The 23,971-nt window shown below is 35.6% G+C and overlaps 8 protein-coding genes across 8 annotated transcripts; 4 read left to right on the forward strand and 4 right to left on the reverse strand.

Moving 5' to 3' along the window:
- Nucleotides 1-2,146, forward strand: CDC27 (anaphase promoting complex subunit CDC27). Its single transcript, XM_020188912.1, has one exon. The coding sequence runs from the start codon at nt 54-56 to the stop codon at nt 1,902-1,904; it is 1,851 nt and encodes a 616-aa protein (XP_020048998.1). The 5' UTR covers nt 1-53; the 3' UTR covers nt 1,905-2,146.
- Nucleotides 2,146-6,272, reverse strand: ASCRUDRAFT_122894 (uncharacterized protein). Its single transcript, XM_020188911.1, has one exon. The coding sequence runs from the start codon at nt 6,096-6,098 to the stop codon at nt 2,388-2,390; it is 3,711 nt and encodes a 1,236-aa protein (XP_020048999.1). The 5' UTR covers nt 6,099-6,272; the 3' UTR covers nt 2,146-2,387.
- On the reverse strand, nt 6,273-8,354 carry ASCRUDRAFT_122893 (guanine deaminase). Its single transcript, XM_020188910.1, has one exon. The coding sequence runs from the start codon at nt 8,164-8,166 to the stop codon at nt 6,448-6,450; it is 1,719 nt and encodes a 572-aa protein (XP_020049000.1). The 5' UTR covers nt 8,167-8,354; the 3' UTR covers nt 6,273-6,447.
- Nucleotides 8,355-8,916: 562 nt separating this feature from the next.
- Nucleotides 8,917-10,149, reverse strand: NSE1 (Smc5-Smc6 complex subunit NSE1). The gene has a single exon (XM_020188913.1). The coding sequence runs from the start codon at nt 10,016-10,018 to the stop codon at nt 8,966-8,968; it is 1,053 nt and encodes a 350-aa protein (XP_020049001.1). The 5' UTR covers nt 10,019-10,149; the 3' UTR covers nt 8,917-8,965.
- A 148-nt stretch (nt 10,150-10,297) lies between these two features.
- BRE2 (Bre2p) lies at nt 10,298-12,220 on the forward strand (the record flags this gene model as incomplete). The annotated part of the gene is made up of 1 exon (XM_020191542.1): nt 10,298-12,220. One exon carries the CDS (start codon nt 10,298-10,300, stop codon nt 12,218-12,220), a length of 1,923 nt encoding a protein of 640 aa, XP_020049002.1.
- A 1,818-nt stretch (nt 12,221-14,038) lies between these two features.
- On the reverse strand, nt 14,039-18,160 carry ADE6 (phosphoribosylformylglycinamidine synthase; the record flags this gene model as incomplete). Its single annotated transcript, XM_020191332.1, has 1 exon — nt 14,039-18,160. The coding sequence occupies one exon, from the start codon at nt 18,158-18,160 to the stop codon at nt 14,039-14,041; it is 4,122 nt and encodes a 1,373-aa protein (XP_020049003.1).
- A 628-nt stretch (nt 18,161-18,788) lies between these two features.
- On the forward strand, nt 18,789-20,576 carry ASCRUDRAFT_122920 (ARM repeat-containing protein). The gene has a single exon (XM_020188914.1). It carries the CDS (start codon nt 18,936-18,938, stop codon nt 20,469-20,471), a length of 1,536 nt encoding a protein of 511 aa, XP_020049004.1. The 5' UTR covers nt 18,789-18,935; the 3' UTR covers nt 20,472-20,576.
- ASCRUDRAFT_74181 (uncharacterized protein) lies at nt 20,385-23,930 on the forward strand. Its single transcript, XM_020192585.1, has one exon. The coding sequence runs from the start codon at nt 20,682-20,684 to the stop codon at nt 23,871-23,873; it is 3,192 nt and encodes a 1,063-aa protein (XP_020049005.1). The 5' UTR covers nt 20,385-20,681; the 3' UTR covers nt 23,874-23,930.
- The last annotated feature ends 41 nt before the right edge of the window (nt 23,931-23,971 follow it).

Here is a 23,971-nt window from a genome sequence, read left to right on the forward strand (position 1 = left end):
ACTGTTTGAAGTTAAACCCTTATATATGGGAATCTTTTGAAGATCTTTCGAAAATGGGAGCGAACGTCAAAACAAAAACATTATTCAAAGCAAACCACACTATTCCTAATCTTAACAACAACAACAACAACAACAACAACAACAACAATAATAATAATAATAATAATAATAGCAAAAAGACTCTAATTAACTCTAAAAATGGGGGAAATAACATCAATAACACCAATAACATCAATATCAATCAAGGCCTAATCAACAACTCGTCGACCCCCAACAACTCCAATTTCTTGAACTTGGAAGATGATAATCTATTTTCGACCAAAACGAGATCAAAACCTTCAAATGCACAACCGATCAATTCAAGATCTTTTCTTCGAAGATCTTCCATTCCATATCAAGAATTTCGAACTCCCAACTCGAAAACTGCCACTGACAAATGTGCCGCTGGATCATTAAACAATACTGTTTCCAATTCCAATTCCAATTCCAATTCCAATTCCAACTCCAACTCCAACTCCAACTCCAACTCCAACTCCAATTCCAATTCTAATTTCATAAATAACGAAGGATTCAAAACTCCCAATATTCCATCCACATCGGACCTTTTGAGGAGATCATCGCGTTTATCAAATTCTAAATCCTCCATCAGGAAAATTCCTTCTTCTGCATCTGCCTGGATATCGAATCCTGCATCCAGCTCTGCTTCCAAAAACAGCAATTCCTTAATAAAAACACCGATACAAAGCTCCAATCATAGAAACCTAAACCTAAACCTGAACCTAAACTTGAGTGTGAATTTGAAAAAATCACAAAAAATCAACAACATTTTCCAATCTGGCTCATCTTCTCACTCCACCACTTTTAATCAAAATAATTCATCGATCGCTGTTGTCAACTCTATCAAAAAGGACCATTACAACCAAGCGCACGACCATTTGATGAATCTATATCTTGTTTTTGCAAAGGCATTGAAGGCAATGAATAGATACGATCTATTTAAATCAATCCGTTTGTTCAATTCTTTACCAGAGCACCATCTAAACTCTTGTTATGTGTTAGGCAAGTTGGGAAGACTAAATTTTGAAATTGTAAATTATTCCAAAGCTGAGAAGTACTTTTTGAAACTAAGAAACATAGATCGAACAAGACTAAGTGAAATGGAATACTACTCCACGCTTTTGTGGCATCTTCATAAAGAAGAAGAGTTGAGTTTTTTGGCGCATGAGTTGTACGATGTGAACAAGAATTCGCCAGAGGCATGGATAACAATTGGCAATCTATTTTCTCTCATGAAAGAACCCGATGAAGCAATCAAATGCTTTAAAAGAGCAACACAAATCGATCCTGGTTTTGCCTACGCCTATACCCTTCAGGGACATGAGCATGCAACCAACGATTCTTATGAAAACGCTTTGGACTGCTTTAGAACGGCTTTGTTATATGACCCCAGACACTACAATGCTCTCTACGGGATAGGCAAAGTGTATCTTAGTCTGGGAGACAATATTAGAGCAGAATATCATTTTCGAAAGGCTGTCAGCATCAATCCGTTGAATGTTATTTTGATCTGCTGTGTCGGAATGGTTTTGGAAAGAGAAGGTAAAAGAGAATTGGCATTGAAACAGTATGAGCTAGCCCATGAAATCCAGCCATTGGCCCCACTAGCTTTGTTCAAAAAGGCGCAATTGCTATTTGTTTTAGCCAAATATCAGGAATCTGTGGTGGAGTTTGAAAAACTAAAGGAGATTGCACCAGATGAAGCCACTGTCCATTTCCTTCTTGCCCAACTCTATAAAATATTGCATCGAAAAACAGAGGCAGTGAAGGAATTCACTATCGCACTCAATCTTGATCCCAAAGGATCGCATTTAATCAAAGAAGCAATGGAAAGCCTAAATGATTAAATTAGATACAGATTTAATATTGTGGTGTTTGGAAATTGTTCGGAACAGACAACTACATGGATTTTCAGCAACCATATCAGGCAAAAATATCGAGTTTAATCTGCAGCTCATTATATTAAATTGCTTTTTATTTCTATTGAAAAACTATGATGCGATTGATTGAAACTAGCTATTTATTGTCCAAAATTAAAGCGGATTTTTAAACCTTTTTAAACCTTTTTAAGCCTTTTTAAGCCTTTTTAAACCTTTTTTGACGTTTTCAATAGCTATGAACTAAATTTGAATGAAAATCAACAGATACTCCCTCCTCTCTCCCTCTCTCTATCCCACCCTCAAAATTGAAAAAGACAGCATATTCAAATAGTTGGATCATTAATGAATATAAAAATAAATTCCATTGAATTGAAATAAACTGAATTGAATCAAGGTAAGATGCAAAACAAAAACAAAAACAAAAACAAAAATCTATATAGAACAATGCCTTTAAATTATACTACTATCTTCTTCTTTACTGAAGTAGTTTCTAATTATCCATGGTTCAGGCCTTAGAACTTCCCCATTGAAACTTTCAAGTGTTTCTTGCATGTACTTTTCTTCGTATTTGATAATTCCACTATGGCCATCCCCATGATGGTGCTCGTTGCCATGAGTCGGAAATATTTTGGTTTCACTTGGTTTTTCAAGATTTAGTCTATTGTTTGCAATTCCAAAAAGCTTTTCAATTTCATAACTGTGTAACAAGAGATAGTCTTTAAATTGGGTAAATTCTCCCTGAACAAACTCATTTGTGATGTAACAGTTTTTGCCCAACTTTCTCTCAAAATTACTGATTTTGGATTCAAATTTTGTTTTATCACCTCCATCATATAGATCTATATTGTTATATTCAAATTCTATGATACTCTTCTTTTCAAGTGGTTGAAAATGCCCATTGTTTTTATGTCTTTTCCGGTATTGGAAATATGAGTATTCTTCTTTGGGAGGATTGACAAAGCCAACAGAATCCTCATCGATCTCAACTCCAGAAGTGTTATCTTGATCGTCATCTTCTTCTCCCAAATGCTCATCATCACCCATTCCTCCAACTTGTCCATCAACATTCATCATTTTGAAGTCACAGTCGCCTGAACTTATCCACAATTGCAAGTATTTGAAGAACTTGTAATCGTTGAATTCGAGTTTGTTAATTGATTTTGTATCATATTCAATCACTATATTTTTAAGAAAATTTGCAGGGAGATATGTAATTGTGTTTTCATAGTATGTTGGGATCAAGGGCGTCAATTCCTCGATTTTGTAATAATGATAATTTCGACAATGGACCATGTTGTGAAAAAAGTCTTCAAACAATCTGTTGGTTTTTTGGTAAACTTCAGAATTTCTCAAGTCTTCTGAAGGTGGAAAAACAGATCCAAATTTGAACAATTTTAGCTTTTTTTCCGACACTTCCAAGTTTTGGATTTTGTCATCATCATAATCTAAATAAGAATTGGAATATTCTTTTTCCTCTTGTGTCTCTGCCGAGTGTTTTCCAAAGATGTCTGAAGATTGGGACTCTGAAGATTGGGACTCTAAAGATTGGGACTCTGAAATTCGCCTTGATTCCACATCAACTAATATTTTTTTCATCGTGGATATGGAAAGCTTTATATTTTGAAGTTTTTCCAAAGTCTTATTAAATATCGACTTTTTTCTGGCAAATAGAGAATCCCGTAGTTCTTTTACTAGTCGAATGCCCTCGTAGTACTCGTTATAAAACTTGGCTTTTGATAGCTTGTTTAGCTCATTCTCGGTATAACTGTCTATTAGCAATAGTTTGGTAATCAATTCGTTATTCGTTTGAGATGTAAAATCGGTTAGTGCAGTTATATCAATGTAAACCCCACTTTCGATATCTATTAATCTGGCATCAATATTGTTCACATTGGGGTTTCCAATTTGATTTCGTAATAGAAAGTTTTCATTGACATCAAAGTAAAAACCCCGAAGTCCAAACTCTGCATTTGAGTCTAGTTTTTTTTCCTGGCTAAACACTTCAAATGTTCCGAAATCAGTGTAGTCGTATATGAGAGTATTGTTAATGGTTTTGCTGAGTTTGTATAGTGACTGAATCGGAACCTGAACATCAATATCAGCATCCCATGGCAACGATAGTCCATTGAAATACCAGCCAATGATGGATCCATGGTTGATCCAGGAGGGAATGTTGAATTGAAGACACAATCGAAACCATACACGCATTAAGCGATGCAATATAGCTAAATGATGGGCTTGGTCGTCTTTGGTTATGTCTTTGAAAAACCGAAAATCATAATGATCAAGGTTGTAGTCTTTAGTTGAAGCTAGACCAAAATATCGATTTTCCGGGATCCATATCTTGCCCAACCTTGCTTCCATTAGTGCTTTCAAATGATCGACTTGTTTATAGTCAATGTCATGTGTAGTATACAACGGTTCAGTGTTTTGAGATATGGCTTCTTGAATAGTGGGATCCTCGCAAGTTGTATTGTTCGTATGCGCTTTTTCGTTTGCAGATGCTGAGTAATGTGATTGCAAATGCTCATGTTCTTTTGATAAGTTCCATTGAAACAAAGAAAAATCGATATGTAACGGCTGATGACGATTTGTTGTGCCTGTGTTGGAATTTTTCAAAACATAGGGCTGAACAAATGAAAAATCATAATTTTCACAATCTTCCAGCAAATCTATTTGCTTTTGATTACCGTCTAGTGCACCCGGCTTTGAAAAAGCTGAAACGTTTTTGGCGCCATTGCTGATCTCGGAACGTTGATAAAAGGCATTCAACTTGGAAATTTCATTATAAGAATTAATACCATTTTCGATAATTTCATTGAGAGCATCTTCTTTTGACGAGTAATCGGTGGAATAGGATCTGATTTTAAGATTATTATTGATGAAAAAGGTGGACAACATATCAGTGTACAAGTTTTGCCTTGCCCTTCTGTTTCTGATGTTGTTGATTCCATCAGAAACAGAATAAGTTGGAATGACCAAGGAGCGTTTGCCGTATATTGGATATTGATTTGAAGTGCCATTTGAACCATTGGTGTGATGTGCAGTGTTGTTTTCATTGAGTATATTCAAAAAAATGATTCGTTGAGGAGCTTCTAATCCTGTAAGGCCATATATGAACCCGTACATTTTTCTAATCTCCAAATCGTTTAAATAGGTATCAACTTTTGAAACAAGTCGAAATGGCAAATTGTACAGATTGTGGAATGGCAAATTATACGGATTGTCAAATGGCTGGCAGATTGTGTTTTGGTTGTTGTTCTTTTGCAGTTCATCTGTTTCTGTTTTGTGCGAGTTGAGATATACAGACTGTAGTAGCTTGTCCTGAATCTGGCTGCTGGTGTATGATTGAGGATACACATTCTTATAGTTGGAGCAGACTTTTCCAAACTCTTTTAATGTGAATTCGTTGGATAACGCCAAATCCTGATATAAAAGGCTTTTGCAGTTTGAGCCTGACACAATCAAGGAATAATAGAAGGAGTTGTCTTTGAGCGAGTCGTAAAAATTCAATAGATCGTTCCAGTTGAAAGGGAGTTTGAAGTTGTTTGATATTTCAAATACATACTTGTTTTCAGTGTTGTTTGGAGACAACAAAGAAGCGCTGGGATTCGCTATCAAGTTGTTTAATATCAAATGCTGATTGATCAAATAGAGCCAAAAAGTAGGAAGAGTTCTCGGATCAAAATCAGGAGCAGAGGCTTCCCTTGCATTAAATAGTCTGATCACAGAGGACGAAAATTGGCCATATTCCAGCTTCAGATGCAAATTGATATTAATATTGTTGTAGGAGTTGTATGCGCCGATGGTCGTTTCGTTCACCAACAGTTGAAACTTGGATGCTAAATCGCTCGCTGTGAAATCAGCTTTTGGTATCTCTGGAGTGAAGCTGTTTTCAAGATAGTTGTGTTCAAACGAGCTGAGTGGGCAATGTGTATTGTCGTCGTTGGTGGCAATAGAAGCAACTAGCAAGGGCAAAGTTTCAAAAGCTCTTTTGGATTCCTCGCTCCACGATTGAAGCACAATAAAGATGGTGGTTGCGAGAAATAGAAAGGGAAATAGAACAAAGGAAACAAACCTCTTTGTCAATTTGCAACGAGCCCCCACAGAAGCAAAGAAGTTTGGCTTTGCTGGAGCATTGAGAGAAAGAGAAAGAAGCATTGAAGAAGCATGAAATATATTTCGGCTTGAGTGGTGAAGACTTAAAGGTTCTTTTCATTAAGCGCTTTGAAACCGGCTTTTGAGAGAAATAGGGTTCATGATCTGCATATCTGCGCATGGTCTCACTTCACATAGTTACCACCACGGTGGGTGCATGAATTCCTTATATATTTAATCGATATAATAGAAGAAACTAGTCTAATTTACCAGTTCTGGATAGTTGATTGAACACCAAATCAAGATTCTGTATATTTTGACATTGAACTAAATAATAATGTGAAATAATAATGTGGAATATTAATGTGGAATATTAATGTGGAATATTAAAAAGAGTCGCCCTACAAAACAGCTAACAAGAAGATTTATCAATTATTAATCTACCATTTACCCAAACCCTTGTGGTGTTTCGATCATCACCGTTAAATAACCATTTGGCTATTATATTTTCAAATAGTATTTTATCCTCCAGAACCAAATCCCCGTTTTCTAATAAATCATAATCAAGATCGTCATCATAATCATCATCAGAATTTATATTATTGGTATCATCAAGTTGTAATTTTTCACTTGCCGAGAGCTTTAAGTTATCACTGGAATCAATTATATCACTACTAGCTTGTTCCTTATCATTTCCAATAAATTCTCTTTCCAACTTATTATGGAAATATTTCGGTAATTGCCAGCTAAAGATATCTACCTGGGAATCCCTTTCTCGGAGATTAATCAATTGGCAATCCCATTTCTTACCAACGTGGAAATCTCCTATCAACTCTTCCAAACTCAACACTTTTGCTCCACCCAATGTAGCTAAATATAGGACATCGTTGACTGACAATTTATCGTGCTCTTCAAATGTTTTCATAGACAAATGCCTAGAAACCAATAAAGCGTGGCGAGCAGTCGAAAGAATCGAGGGAGCAAATCCACCAGACACATCGGTACCCAAACCCACATTAATTGAATCATCTAATAGCCAACGAATTCTGGCTTCGCCCGAAGTAATTGAGGAATTTGAAATTGGGCAATGAGATATTCCCGATTTTTTTAATTTAATTAATTTTTTTTCATCATTGTTTAAATGAATTGCATGAGCTAGAACTGTTTTTGAAGTTAATAAATTGTGGTCATCGTAAACTGACGTGTAATTTTTGGAGCTTGGGAATAATTGTTTAACCCATTGGATTTCATTCTTATTTTCCGAAATATGAGTTTGAATGTGTAGATCATTCTTTTTGGATAGATCACCAAGCCAGTTTAATAAATTTGAAGTGCAACTTGGAGCAAATCTTGGAGTTATAATTGGTAATACGATATTTTCCTCAATTTTATTAGTTCTTGAAATCGAGTTTTGAATTTTGTTTAAATGTTTGANATGATTCAAGACCTTTTCAGTTGATGATTTCGATTGATTTAGATCTTCAACATAATAATCAGGCGAATTATCATTCATGCAAACTCGGCCAATTAAACCTCTCTGACCATTTTGGAAACATAAGTTGGCTAATAAATTTGTTGCATTTGGATCGATTGTAGCAAAATATGAGGCAGTTGTTGTGCCATTGTATAATGTTTTTTTAATAACTTTCGAATAAATATCGTTTGCAATTTGAAGATTTTTAAATGAGGCCTCCAAGGGAAAAGTATAAGTAGTTAACCAGTCCAATAAAGTTGCGTTGCCAAATATACCACAGTTTGGATATTGTGGGGCATGGATATGAGTATCAACAAAACCTGGAAAAAAAAATGAATAAGGGTTTGAAGTTATATTAAATAAATCAATCTCCGAGACGCTTAAATTGGGATTGTAATCTAAAGCATCTTTAGTTGGATTAGATGAATTTTTATTAATAAAGACAATTACACCATCTAAATCAACTCCAACTGAGCAACTTGGTAATATTTCAATTTCACCTAATTGCGGAGTATGAACTAAAGTGCCATAGTAAACAGTGAAACGTAGGGGAGATAGAGCAGAAGATTTAATAGTATCCAATTGGGTATATGGAGAATATTTCAATGAGGAAATCGAGTTGCAATTTTTGGTTGAAGAATTTTGAGCTATAGTCATTTTGAAGTATCATATAACGTGGTAACCATGAAACAGATCAATAATATAACCCATAGAATGCTAAGTGATAGGCAAAAAAGCAATCACAAAAAAGGCAACAATCAAAGTATTTATATTAAAACAACACCTGTATTTATTACTGATTTTAACAAAAAAATATCAGACATTTTAAAAGGTTTTTATTGTTTCTATTGATTTAGTGCTGCTTCTTGAGCACTGAAAATCGAAACGCAATAGCCAGCACAGATGTAAAAGATAGAGATAAAGATTGTACTGCTGTCCGCGGAAACGACGAAGTGGGCCGCGGAAGCAAACTAGCCGCAGATTCAAACTTGCCGCACGTGGAATGTTTTCGAGTCTAAAACAAGTTGCGAAAAGCCGCGAAATTTGATTGTTTTTTCAACTTCTAAAGAAAAACGGAATTTTTGGAATAAAAACGGGAGCTGTCAAATAAATTGGCTGTTGCTATACAGTAGAATTATTAAATTTGGGAAGTCCGGCCTGGCAGGACGCCTATTGGTAGAGAGCCAGCATGATGTAAGAAAGTTGTCTTCGTATTCAAAGTGGTTTTCATATAAGCTATGCAGTTATTTGAGTTACATGCATCGACATTCATTGACATACATGAGATCAAACAAATAAAACAATGCAACTTTGCGATTTCTATTGTTTTCTGTTGTTTTCTTGTTTTTGAAAAGTAGAATATTTTTCTTTTTGATTTTAATCTATCCAGCAAATAAAACAAATCGCTTTCAACAGAATCACCAAAAATCGTGTGTTGTTTTGGATAGCGCCCTGCTTATTCAAGCAGAAGCCGTGTTTTTTGCAACGGACAAAGCGTCCGAAGGTTCCAAACACCGTCACAATGCGGTCCCGGACAGACACACGAGTTTCCGCCGGCTGCCGTTGCCCGGACGTAGTGCCAGAGACAGTCTTGGTGGAAGCGAGTGCGACAGTGGCTGTTTGTGCAGCTGAGTCCGAACGTGAAGAGACCGTGGCAACCAGCACAGACGTAGAGGAGGCCGTCCGCGTTGACATCAACCGTGTTATCGGGCACTCCGGCCAGACAAACGCCGTACTCGTCGATCAAGGCCTCGCGTAGCTCAATCAAGGTACGGTTGCCGACGTAGAGCGTTCCGGCCGAGTTTGTGTTGAGCCAGCCGTTGCGAAGAAGCTGCTTGAGAAGGAGACGGACGAACTTGAAGCCGACGCCGAGCTCGGACGCAAACACGTAGACCTCTCGGGGCGTGATGGAGAAGGTGCTTGTGTTGCGTGTGAGGATGGTTTCCAATATCTTTCTGATGACGCCCACAGAGTCTGCTCTGAAATACGAGGCCAACTTTGATGCCTCGTCCATCTTCAAGTTAACAAACGTGTAGTAGATTTTGCTTTCCACCCTTTCGATTTTTCTGTCTCTGTGTCTAACGTAGTTGTTGGCAGCTGGAGTGTGTTCTTCATCGCTGCTGTTTTCTTCCTGCTCTCCATCTTTGTTGTTATCTATATCGGCATTATCCACTGGGTTATTTGGATCGTCAGAATAGAATGTGCAAAGATCGTAGTGGTTCTTGAACTTCTTCACCTCGAAATCTACTGGCTCCAATAATAAGTTCATCTCATGCACCAATTTTTCCAACCTATTCAATAAAAAGTGCTTATCCAGTTGCATCAACTCCTGAAATGCCTCCAATGCCTCAATTCGGTTTTCTTCATCATAATCTTCCTCGATTTTACTAACCATCAAATCTTTCACAAACTCACTTAAATCTTGTTGAGATATCAATTTCACCGATATAATATATTGAAGTAAAGGTCTATGGTCAACTCTGAGCCTCTTGATTTCTTCCCTACTCATCTGTAATATTTGGTCTCACCTTCTCTTATCTTATTTTGTATTATATTGTATTATCCAATCTTACCTATAACAATATTATCGCCAATATTTATTATATTCAATTGTATTCATTTTTCATTTCCGCGTGTATTTTAAATTTGAAAATTTAAAACTTGGATCTGTTTTCAGCTATTTTTTATTCATTCAAAATACTCTTTATTACCATCTATTTCTCGTTTTTATTAGCTAACCAACTAATCAAACACTTTTCATTGATTGAACCATCAACAAACTTTTGAAATGCAAATCAAAGAAGAAATCCCCAATGAAATTGCTCATTTAATCCCATCTAAAAGATCTCGTTCTCCAACTCTTCTGTTGTCCGACACTGACTCCAATTCTCATATCACCAACAATACTACTACTACTACTACTACTACTACTACTACTACTAATAATAATAATAATAATAATACACCAATTCATCATCATAAGAAAAATCATAAAAATCATCATCTATTCACAAATAACTATCATCATCATAATAGCCACACAAACATATTTACAAATCCAAACACTCCCAATCCCAATGATAATTCAAATTCAAATTCAAATTCAATTCCACAAAATGATCCAGATAATCAAAATAATTTGAAAAAATTATTACAGGTCTTCAATCTAAAAGATATAATGGATGATACCATCTCCTCAATCCCTTCCAAAAAATTATCTGTAAAGATTCACAATACTTCTTTATTATCTTCCGAAGATATCAAAATCTTAAAATCAAAAGATACTGATTTTCAATCAAATAATCACAACCATAGCAATAGTAATAACAATATCAATAGTGATAACGATAACGATAACGACAGCCAAATGGAGATAGAAAATAATCAAAATCAACTACCTTTCTATTTCTTAGAAGAAGACGTTGTTAATAGACGCTACTTCAAATACAGACCCTTAAGACCAAACTTATACCTAATAGCTAATCGCTCTTGTGGAACCAGCGACTTGCCACCTTATAAATCAAGATTGAGCTATTTTAGTAGATCAAAAGGTGCTTATACGAACAAAAATTTAGATATGGTTTCAACAAACCAAGGCTGGAGAAGTATCAAGACAAATGTTGCAATCTCTGAAGGAACTTGGTACTTTGAATTTCTAATAATAAACGCAAACGATGAAATAGTAGATCATAATACCAACACAAATAATAATAACAACAACTTTAATCAAACAAATTTTAGCAACAAATACATCACCAACAACAAAAACAATAATGACCATAACAATGAAAATTTCAATATTAGAAACTTTTCTCCTCATGTTAGAATTGGAATTGGAAGAAGAGAAGCTGTAAACGAAGCTCCAGTAGGTTACGATGCCTACAGTTATGGCTTACGAGATATAACTGGCCAAAAAGTCCATCTTTCAAAACCAAAAGAGTTCATGAAATCTGGTTTCAAGTCTGGTGATGTTATCGGGTTTTTAGTCAATTTGCCTTCTTTTGAAATCCAAAAGGAAATCGCTAAAAAACAACTTGAGAAGGGCACTTTAAGTGATCCGTATAACGAAAATTGCAACAATTTCTTTATAAATGAATTTAAAGACAAGTCTAAAAATGAAAAAAAATTAAAACAAACCATAAATAAAATTAAATCTCTAAATTTCGATGATATTCAATACATAACAAGAGATCATTTTCCTGTCAAGTATAAAAGCAAACTTTACTATGAATCATTTGAATATGTTTCCTCAAAAGAAATGGAACATCTTCTAAATCCATTAACTGTTTTTGGTGAAATGGCCATACCAGATTTTCAAAAATTTAGACCTGCTACTTTGCCAAATTCTTCTATAACTGTCTTTAAAAATGGTCAAAATATGGGCAAAATGTTTGAAGATTTATACACGTTTTTACCGCCAAATTCTCGTCAAGTTAATCAAAATAAAACGAGAAAGGAAAATGAAGCAATTTTCAAAAACGATGGTTCATTGGGCTACTATCCTATGATTAGTGTATTTAAAGAAGGCGTAGTTAAATTTAATCCGGGTCCAACCTTTTTAAGGTTGCCTGAAGAGATTAAAATTGGAATTGAAAATAAATCAATCAGAGGATTTTATGAGAGATATGAAGATAAGATAGTTGAAGATGTATTATATGATATAATAGATGAAATTGAAAACGAATTTGCATTTGGCTATGAATTGTTTTAGAATAAAAATAAAAATAAAAAACCAATAAATAATTGACTGATTAATCTAATTATTACTTATTAATTGGAGATATTTGTCTCACAACTCCATTGATCGTATCGCTCAATTCTGGAAATTCTGGAAATTCTGGAAATTCTGCTATTATTATCTCTCCTAAAGTATCTAAAGATTTTGATGACAATCATTTTACCTCCAAAATATTAATTTATTTTTCTTGTGGATTGAACAAATTTTCTTATATAAATATTGGTGCTTTTACCTATTTCGATGTACTGAATGACGTCTAGTGGAATCTTAACATTTGATAACTCATTTTCCTTAAAATTAGGCAATTGAATTAAATTTGCAACAGTTAAAATCAAACCTGAAAATTCTATACTCTCTTAGCTAAATTTGAGATAACATCTATCTCTGGTTTTATCTCAACAGTGGTCTGTGTTGCTTGCTTCAATTGGACCTCTTCCTAGCTTTTGAATTAGGGTCTGAATTGAGTGGGATTTTATATGCCCTACAAAATGAAATTGCATTATTCTTTTTAGAAGCTTTTCTTTCTCACTAACACTCTCTTTATCGTACTGCTTCTAGTTTATTGGTATGTTCAGCTATCTGGTGCAATTAATTTTTCTCATTTTACTTATATTCCATCTCTACAAAAGATACGCAATTGTTTGAATGAATATATTTATTGGATAAAAATAAATAATGTAATTATCTTGCTTTTCTCTATGGTTTGGTCTCTCATATTCTCGTCTTTATCATTCAAAATAATACTAGTTCTGTTGCACGTATTTATCACATTTCTCAGAATTATACAACAAAACAACTACCTTCAAAATCTCAGCTTCCAAGTTAGCCAACCTGTCCATCTGATCTAAGACTATCGTTGATGAATTTCCAATTTTTTTCCTGGTGAGGAACTATTCAAATTAGAAAAGACAGGGGTTCTTCTATCATTTAAAGTTACAAATACCATGGTCAATACATTACAATTCACCACAACTAAATAATAATCTATTTAACAACCAAAAACAACTAAATCATGCTTCAGCTTGACAGACATAGGACCTTGGAACAATTAGACGTTTATCTACTTATAACGAATAAAAGAGTTTGGCGTTCAATCACGAAAGCAAACTGTTTCCAGACCTTCAGGCCAAACCGTTTTAATGGACAGCAGTATTTCCACATCTATGGCCTATTACTTCGGTGTTGGCGACATTGAAAAATTTCAGTTTCTGTCAAAATGATAATTTATGTCTCCAACAAAAATTGTCTTGTCGCCTGATGTAAATTGAAGTATATTTTAACAACTACATATCCAATACAATTAAAATCTTTTAAGGGACAATTACTATTATGTTTTGAGAGCAAATGTTTTGGAAGCAGTAAATGAAAAAGACTATTTCTGTAATAAGTTCTACGCAGAATTTGAGTTCAAAGACTTGGTATAGTTAAGTTTGTCTGTGTTTGGTGAATCTTTAATTTTTGTAGTCTAGTTTGTGCTATTATTTTACTAATCTCATCCTTGTTATTTGTCATAATAAGTGGAATTTTTTCTTGAAAAGAATTCTTAAACGGATTTATTCTTGGATCCAATGGTGAGAAAGAATTTATTGAGAAAATAGGAATTCTACATTACTTTATTTTGGCATCTAGAAACAAAAAATCAAAGCAAAACAAAATATAAATAAATAAATAAATAAATAAATAAATAAATAAATAAATAAAATCAAATAAGAATATGTAAAATAAATGTAATTTATTTTAAATATAGAACTTCAGTTGTATCTTAAAGGTAACTAACCCTTAACCTGTCTTCTAGTTAACCCATCTTCTTGCAGACCTAAACAATCTTATCCAAGGCCCATAATCGCCCCAGTTCTCATCACTGGGATACCATGAATTGGCCTCCTTACGACACACTCTCTCTGGATGAGGCATCATTGCCAACACTCTGCCGTTAGGACTCTTGATACCTGTAATGCCACCAGGCGATCCGTTGGGGTTGAATGGGTAGCGCTCTGTCACTTTGCCATAGTTATCAACGTATCTCACAACACCCAACTGCTCAGCTTCAAATTGCTTGTACTGGCCCTTCTTTCCAAAACCGGCCCTTCCTTCACCATGTGCAACTGCAATGGGCAACCTCGACCCACTCATTCCATCCAAGAAGATGCTTTTCTGGTTTTTGCCAGTATTGATGTTTTCATTATCTTCATCTTTGATCTCAACCATACAGAACCTAGCTTCATATTGTTCACTTGTGTTTCGTTCAAATACCGGCCAGTCCTCTGTTCCTGGAATCACTTCAGCAATTCTGGACAAAAACTGACACCCATTGCAAGCACCAAACGCAAATGTGTCGCTTCTGTCGTTGAAAAACCTTTTGAATTCCGAGCGAAGCTGAGGATGGTATAAAACTGAAGTTGCCCAACCGTTTCCAGCACCAAGCACGTCGCCATAGCTGAAACCACCACAAGCAGCAATACCAACAAAGTCGTCTAATTCAACATTTTTTGACAACAAATCTGACATATGAACGTCCACGGACGTAAACCCAGCTTGCTCAAAACACCACGCCATTTCCTGCTGTCCATTCACTCCCTGCTCACGAAGAATTGCAACCTTGGGTCTGCTGCTCATCTGACAGATCTTCATGTTGTCTGCTGGATTGTATGTTAACGTATATGATAGCCCAGGATCTGCGTCGTCGTTGATGTTCTCGAATTCTTCCTTTGCACATTGTGGATTGTCTCTTAATTTTTGTATTTCGTAGGACGTGGATGTCCATAACTGTTGCAATCGGGATCTAGTTTCATTGATTATTACTTGATTGTTAAAAACCACTGATATTGTCTTGGGCTTACCGTCACTGCTGAAGTGAGGTTTACCAACGATCTGAATGTAAGTTGATGGTATGCCATTCTGATTTAAGATATTTTCAAATTTGTCAAAATCTTTAGCTGCAATCTGGAATACTCCACCCAATTCTTCGTTGAATAGATACTCATATGCATTAGCATCAGTGTCTGCAAACACATTAATATCCAACCCACATCTAGCAGCAAACGCCATTTCTAGCAACGTAACAATCAACCCACCATCTGATCGATCGTGGTATGCTAAAACAAGGTCCTTGTGTTTGTGCAACCCAATCAACCCAAGAATAAAGCCCTTGAGTATCTTTTTGTCGTGCACCTTGGGACAAGAGTTGCTGGTCTGCTTGTACACCTGGAATAAAGCAGAGCCACCAAGCGACTTTTTGAACTCTGTAGATAAATCAACAAGCACCAATATTGTTTCCAGGTTGTGCTGTAACGTAGGAGTCCATGTTAGTCCTGTGTTCTGCACTGGAGCAAACGCTGTGATCACCAACGACAACGGAGAGCTGACCTCCTTGTTTTCCCACTTCATCTTCATCGACATCGAGTCCTTACCCACTGGAATCGAGATCCCTAGCTCTGGGCATAGATCCATTCCAATTGACTTCACTGCTTCATACAACTCGCTTTCGCTTCCTGGAGCAACCATCCAGTTGGCTGACAATTTCACCCTGTTCAACGAGCTGATGTTAGCGCTGAAGATGTTCAACAAGGACTCAGCAACAGCCATCTGGGCAGAGGCAGAGGGTGAGATCAAAGCAAGTAGGGGCTTCTCCCCTATTGAAAGAGCTTCTCCTGTTTTAATTGTCTTTCCTTCGGGGTAGAGGGATGAACAAGTTACACCAACATTACTTACTGGCACTTGGTAAGGACCGACAAACTGGTCCCTATCAACAAGCCCCGTAATTGATCTGTCCCCAATTGTGATTAAAAAGGACTTGGAGCCCACAGAGGGCAACTGTAACACCTTCTCAAGGGCTTCTTGGTATCCATTTCCCACAAACGAGTAGTCCGATGTCTCCTCTGGCAACCTCAATGTCTTGGTGTTTGCTTCAATCTCCAACTTGGGTGCCTTGCCAAACAACACTGACATTTCCAAGTCAATTGGCGTGTTTCCAAACAACTCATCCACAAGCAACAACTTCTTTTCGGAAGTGGTCTTTCCAACAACTGAAAATGGAGCTCTTTCTCTCTTACACAAGCCTTCAAAAAACTCCAAGTCCTTGGGATCGATGGCCAACACATATCGCTCTTGAGACTCATTGCACCATATCTCCATGGGTGACATTCCTGGCTCAAGCGACAATATCTTTCGCAACTCAAAAACAGCGCCCAAATCGTTGTCGTGAACCAACTCTGGAAGAGCATTTGATAACCCACCAGCACCCACATCGTGGATACTCAATATAGGGTTCATATCACCTAGAAACACACAAGCATCAATCACTTGCTGACAGCGTCTTTGCATTTCGGGATTGCCTCGTTGCACTGATGCAAAATCCAAATCAGCAGAACCTTCGCCGGATGCCTTGGACGAGGCAGCACCTCCTCCTAATCCAATCAACATCGACTCACCACCCAACACAATCACAAGATCATTGGCCTTGATGCTATTGTCCTTCAATGTCAAGTTGGGGCGGATTGCTCCCATTCCACCAGCAAGCATGATGGGCTTGTGGTATCCCTTAATCTGCTTGCTTCCATCTTCACCAGCTTCAATCTCGCTGGTCAATGTTCTAAAGTATCCAGCAATGCAAGGTCGCCCAAACTCGTTGTTGAAGGCAGCAGACCCTAGGGGAGCCTGTATCATGATTTCCAATGCAGATGCAATGTGATTGGGCTTTCCAACGTCCAACTCCCATGGTTGCACAAACCCTGGTATATTCAAGTCAGAAACATTGTAACCAGACATACCAGCTTTGGTCTTTGACCCCTTTCCCACAGCAGCCTCGTCTCTGATCTCACCTCCCGAGCCAGTGGCAGCACCTGGAAATGGTGACACTGCTGTTGGATGATTGTGTGTTTCCACCTTGATCAACGTGTGCACCAACTCACGACTGGCCTTCCAAGTCTTGGTCTTGATGTTGGGCGAATAGTGGAAGGCTTCATGTCCTTCAAATACAGCAGCATTGTCTGAGTATGCACTGATTGTGTACTGGGGGCTCTTTCTATGTGTGTTCCTGATCATATCAAACAACGAGTTGACTTGTGCAACACCATCAATCTTCCAGTTGGCATTGAATATTTTGTGACGGCAGTGCTCTGAGTTCACTTGAGCAAACATAAATAACTCGACATCGCTGGGGTTTCTCTTGAGCACATGAACAAAGCTCTGGATAAGGTAGTTCAACTCGTACTCATTGAGTGACAACCCTAAGTCAATATTGGTCTTCTGGAGGGTGCCTTTGGGATCGCTGGAGCCCAACAAGTCGATGTACACTAGTGGCTTGGGCTTGTGATGGGTGAACAAAAACTGGTCCAACTCTGGCATCGAGTTGATGAATATCGACTGTGTCATTCGATCGTAGATTGATTCCAAAGAGCTGATCAATTTTAAGTGGTCAATGTTTGATGAATTGATGGTGTTGCCATTGCCATCCCCAGCACCTAATTGAAACAACAACGTCAATCCTCTTTCAACTCGCTCAACAAACCCATCCAACCCACACACTTGGGCGATGTTCGTTGCCTTCGAAGACCATGGAGAGATGGTGCCTGATCGTGGAACAATGGTGATCAAGAGCGAGTTGTTTGATTCAAAACCAGACTTGTCGAACTCAGCTGACTGTTTGTTGTCTGGATAGACATTTTCCATTATATTTTTAAACTTGGCATCGACTGGAATAGTGTCGTAGTCCAATAAGTCGGTTAAGGATTTCAATTCAGTGTCGTCAATGGCCCTGGATAGCGAAACATAGTGGACAAAAGTCGAGTCAATCTTGGAAACCAAATTGTTGCCAGTGGTTGCAAATTGCAAATTGATATCAGTGATGATTTTATTGATTCTAAATGACGACAAGGCATTTCCACCAATAAAAACAGAGTTAGTTGTTTTCATTTTTTGTATTTTTTATATTTTATGAACTTTTTTGTATATTATGAATTTTTTTTTATGTATTTTTTATGGATTGTTTATGGATGTTTTATGGATTTTTTACGGGTATTTTATGAATATTTTATGAGCTTATTATAAGATTATCTTGGGTATCTTGAATCTTCAATGATAACTCGTGTGTATCTCCAAAATCATGAAATGAAGTTTGTGAATATTGTTTAACAACACGATGAGATGAGATTACCCAAGTATTCTGATTTGGAGTCTCATCGATAAATTTTTTTCTGCGAGATTTCGCAGCCAATAGAAATTAGCCAATGGAAATTAACCCAAAATGCAAACAGAAACAACCGAAAAAGAGCATCGATGAAGGTAGGTAGAAAGCGGTAGAGAGCGGTGGGCTTATGCAGACCACGTTTGTGGTCCGTGGTGGTTCAATTTTGTGTTGTTTGAGCAGATTTTGGCGATGGAAGCGATGGCATTGAGGTGGTTGAGCTGGAGAAGAAGAGATGTGAAGATGGAGGATGAGAGCTGGAGAAGATCTGGGCGAGAGCTCGATGGATATTGCTTATAATTGCTTATATTAATAAATTTGGGAGAAAAAAGAGATTGAAATTTGCATTTAACAATTCACAATTATTTAAAGCACAATAAGTTCAAATAGAAAAGAAGAAAAGAAGAAAAGAAGAAAAGAAGAAAAGGAGAAAAGAAGAAAAGGAGAAAAGGAGAGAACAGATAAATATTTTTTTCAATTTTTTAGAAATCACCACCTTTCATTATGAATCATAATTTTCAATCATTATTCAGCATTGACGATTTTGGAGATGATAAGCTCTGCAATACGTCACTTGAATTTACTAATGATGATAATTTAAACAGTGCTAATATTAAGAATAACATTAAAAATAGTATCAAGAACATTGAAAGAGATTTTGAAGAATTGCAGGATTTTGAAGGTTTTCAATATAATGGTTATGATAATTATCACTGTGATTTATTTGAGAATAATGAATATAATTTGAGATCTTCTATTGGTGAGACAAATTTATTTCGAGCACTTTCGTTGAATTCTGGGGTTGGCTCGAATAAAAATTATAATTGTAATAATCACAAGTTTAATAATTACATGTATGATAATTACAAATTCAATAGGTTTGATATTCAGGATAATGTGAAAGAAAATAATACCAATTGGGGGATATTAATATTTCGAATAATTGAAAACAACGATCATAAAGCATCTACATTTTTACAAAATTTTATAAAAAAATCTTCTGATAATAGTTTTAGTATTAACGATGAAAACAGTGGTATTCCGGATCAATTAATCGGTTTGATAACTAGTAATTGCATTGAGCTTATGATGAGTAAATATGGGAACTACTTGGTTCAAATTTGTTTTGATTATTCCAGCTTGAATCAAATTAATAAGATTTGTGAGGTTTTCACAAAGGACAAAAATGATATATTGAGACTATCAATGAATTTATTTGGATGCCATTCATTGCAAAAAATTATAACAAGTTTAAATGTTGGATTATATTACAAGAAAAAAATATTTGAGGAATTATTGAACAGGTTTAATGTAACGGTGAGAAATAAATATTCAGGGCATATTTGGCAAAAACTATTACAGTCCGATTTTAAATTGAAACTAAGTGTTCTAGTTGAATTGAATAAGAAATTGGAGAAAAATTGGATAAAAATAGGTAAAACCGAAAGTGGCAGTTTAATTATTCAAACCGTATTTGAGAATTACTCGGGCGATAAATCAGTTGAGAAGCAAGTTTTAATTGATGAAATCATTGATGGCTACGAGGAATTGATTGTAAACAAATGGGGGAACTGGATAATAAACCACTTGATTTCATTTGGTGAAAAAGAGGATCAAGAAAGGTTGATCAGCAAAATATTTGCAAAAGAAAAAAACTTGGTGCAATTCAGCACCAACCCTTACAGCTCCAAGGTGCTATTGAAGATATTCCAAAGCCATCCCAACGACATGGCACTTGCAGAAAAGTACATCAACACCATTTGCACCAGAGGCAGTTCCTCCAAGGTGGCGTTGATTGACGGTAAGATTACACCTTTCTCTGCTTCTTCTGCCTCTGCTTCCAGATTACTAACAGTACCAGTTGCCTCCAACATGCACGGAAGCGCCATCGTGCAGCTCCTTCTCGGCCTGCAGTGGGCCGGTGTTCATAACCCGTTGGCCCGAGCCGTGCACCGCCACAGCGTCTCGATCAAAAGCAGCAAGCCTGGCTGTCGGTGTGCGCAGCTCTCTGCAGCATTAGCACAGCGGACTGCTGTTTGAGTCCATCGGTGCGGGTCTTCTTTGTTGAATATATCTATCGCTTTTTTGGGTGTTGCTGAGCAACTTTGGCTTGAGTCGAGTTGAAGAAACTGACTGGGGTGGTTCTCGAGCCTCGTTGTCTTGCTTTTTTCTTCTTTTTTATGCACTGCAACTAGTATTTATATCTGTCTCTTGCCTTTCTTTCTTCTCTGTTTTTTTTCTTGTGCCAACATGAAAGTCAAGACCTTCAAGCACGCAAATACACCCACCAGGAATGTTGTCTACGCCGGTCTGAACCCCAATTCCAGCTCAATCAGCAACAAGTCCTCTCTACCTTCCATCGACAAATACATTCCAACTTCAATTATTGCTCAAATCGAAGAGCAAAGTTTGAAGAACGATTTTGACGATATCACCTCCAGAAACACAAAGTTGAATTCTCTCACCTCAAATTCCAACTCATTTCAGCCCAATATCGCCAATAATACCAGTTCTGGCACAAAAAACAACACCATTATTAACGAAAATATCAGCAGGAAGGCCTCTCCAAGCAGAAACAAAAAACCTTATAACATGAACTATAATTTAAATCACTATCGTCAATCATATTCCAGCAATCCACTGGATGCTGCAAAAGCTGCTGCTTCAGCGATAAATAACTCAGGAAGCTCTTTAAGATCCTACTCATTAAACTCTACTTCTCCATACTATAATCAGTTTGATTTCGATTCGCCTGCCTCCTTTGTTCAAAATCATTCCAATAATCAAGTCAAATTACACAGATTAAATCAGTTGACCAGTCTATCCAGTTTACCTAGTTCAAATCATAATAATATTCAAAATAACTTAATAAGACCGAATTATTCATTATCAAATCGTCGTTCTCAATCTTTATTGAATTACCCTTTATCTTCTGTTAATCAAAATCATCCAAATCACCAACATTATCAAACTAACTTAATCACTCCACAAAATTCTCAATTGAAATTGAAATCTCCAATAAAAAATAACAATTCCAAAAAAAAACATTCAATAGATAATTTACCTTTATCAAATAATCCAAAAATGAATTCAAACATAAGCTCATTAAACACCTCACTAACTAACTCATTAAACAATTTTTCAAATATTATTAAAACATCAACAACTCAAAAAGGAAACATCACCATTAAAAAGACTAAAATATTCGACCCAAATGGCAATTTGAGAAAAATATCAATCAAATCAATCAAAAAATTAAATGGTTATGATATAATTAAATCAAACTCAATTGAAATTCCAAATCCTACTCTAAATACTAACCCCAATATGAACGCCAACACTAATTCTAACTCTAATATTCAAAATAATAATAATCAAAATATCGATATTTGGAAAGATTTTGAAACATTAAATGAAGAACCTGATTCGGACCTGGAGTTTGATATAGATTACAATTTCAATCAAGAATTAAATAACTTTCAAAATAATCTTGAAACTAATCATAACACAAACACATTATCAAATACATTACCAAATAAACCAAAAATTAAAATAAACACTCAATTAAACAATAAAATCAGTCAAGAACTTTTTTCTTCCCACACTACTCAATCTCAATCTCAATCCCCAAATAAACAATTCAACCCAAACCCTTCAAATAATAATCTTGAGGATTCAGAACCTTTTAGCTTTGAGGATAAATCTGGCTCTATAGATGATAACATTAATAATAACAATGTTCTTATAATTAACGGCAAATTTGACAATAAAATTACAAAAAAAACTGTCGCAAAGACTGATAATAAAATCAATACTAAAACAAAACTAGATTTATTCAATATTCAAACATCTCATCAAAAAAACGATCCAAATCCTAGCTCTAATTTGGTCATTGATAACTATCTCGGCCAAATTCCCTCAAATATCATCGAAATTGATAACAACAGTTCCTTAGTTGAAACTGAGCCTTTAAATTTAAACCGGACCTCAGTTCCAAATTTTAACTCAATTTATAAAAACACAGATAATGATTATAAATTCATTTCATTTTCTGGCCCAAGAAAACTCAAATCTACTCCTCTGTTGACTCCTATATCTCAAAACCTACCTACTATCCTAAATACAAAAAGATCTACTCCTTCTTTGATTGCCAATGATGATATTCCTGCTCGTTCAATTAATAGATTGCCCGAAGTACAAATGCATAGAAGAACCTCTTCAAAATTGTCTTCCGCTGCTTCGAATTTACCTTCTCCTTCTCCAATACACGACTCAAATAATATATTTAATTTAAGTAATGGCAGGATTAATCCTAATATGAACATCGATTTGTTAAAGACTCCCCAAAGTAAATATGATGATTGCTCAATTCCAGTTCATACAACTCCGCCAACTTCTGAATCAAATTGTTCTTCTCCTAGAAAAAAAATATACAGTGTTAATTTTGCCCAGGGCGTTCAATATATTAATAATGATACTAACGATAATGATAAAAGCGTTAAAGATGGAAATAAAACTAAACGTCCAAGTGATTATTCTGAAGCTGAATTGTATGCTAAAGCTTTAGAGGTTGCAAAAGAAAGAGTTTATGGAAATAGTTCTCACGAGAATAGTAACTTGGTTTTACAAAAACCTCAAACAAGAAGATTTAATAGTGGTGGGATTAGAAAATTTAATGATTCTGATCGATCCTTCTCTTTAAGAAGTGATAGCTCAAAAGATAAAAATAAATTGCGAACAATGTCATTAACAAGTTCACTTTTTGGCCAAAATAGCAAAATTTCTACTAATAATCGAAATCATTCAATTTTATCTTTAGATTCTCAACTTTTAAATAAGTCACAATTCAATAAAAGAAATTTAAGCAATAATAGTGAGTCTGACTTGGAAAATAGTTTGAGTGCACAAAAAACATATTCTGGTACGCTGAAAGCTTTTGTTAGCCATTCATTGAGAAATAATGATCTCGAAAATAATTCGAATCATCTTTCTCAAGAAAATATTACAAAAATAGTTGACGATGAAATTATGTCTAAAAAGGAAAAAAAACGCCAGCGAAAATATCTTGAGGAAAAAATAAAATTAAGTCAAATGAGTTTAAAAGAAGAAATTGCAAAAGTTCAACAAAATGCCCCAAAAAAGGTTTCATCAAATGATAAAAATGTATCAAAAAATTCAAATAATAAAAATAAGCATACATTCAAAAGATTCTCAATTCATAGTAGCAGTAATAACAAATCAAAAAATCATAAATCCACGAAAAAGGATGAGCATAAATCAAACAAAAATATTAATATATCGAGTAATAAATCTCCAACAAAACCTGATAACAATGATAATAATCAAAATTTAATGAAGGAATCGGTTGTTTCAACCTCAGAACCAATACATGCTAATAATCATAAAGCCTCAAAATTAAAAAAATTGTTTTCTAAGTTTTAATCAGTCAATTGGACAAATTTTCATTAATTTTTTTTCCCTAAAATATTTGTACTTTTTATAATTTTTCTTTCTTTTGATAGACTTATTCTTTTTGTTTT

This window comes from Ascoidea rubescens (assembly GCF_001661345.1).
Source record: "Ascoidea rubescens DSM 1968 unplaced genomic scaffold ASCRUscaffold_2, whole genome shotgun sequence".
Taxonomy (NCBI): domain Eukaryota; kingdom Fungi; phylum Ascomycota; class Saccharomycetes; order Ascoideales; family Ascoideaceae; genus Ascoidea; species Ascoidea rubescens.

What these genes read in the sequence shown, in the direction of transcription:
- CDC27 (XM_020188912.1), top strand. Translation starts at nt 54, where the DNA reads ATGGGAGCGAACGTCAAAACAAAAACATTATTCAAAGCAAACCACACT.
- ASCRUDRAFT_122894 (XM_020188911.1), bottom strand. Translation starts at nt 6,098, where the DNA reads ATGCTTCTTTCTCTTTCTCTCAATGCTCCAGCAAAGCCAAACTTCTTT.
- NSE1 (XM_020188913.1), bottom strand. Translation starts at nt 10,018, where the DNA reads ATGAGTAGGGAAGAAATCAAGAGGCTCAGAGTTGACCATAGACCTTTA.
- ASCRUDRAFT_122920 (XM_020188914.1), top strand. Translation starts at nt 18,936, where the DNA reads ATGAATCATAATTTTCAATCATTATTCAGCATTGACGATTTTGGAGAT.
- ASCRUDRAFT_74181 (XM_020192585.1), top strand. Translation starts at nt 20,682, where the DNA reads ATGAAAGTCAAGACCTTCAAGCACGCAAATACACCCACCAGGAATGTT.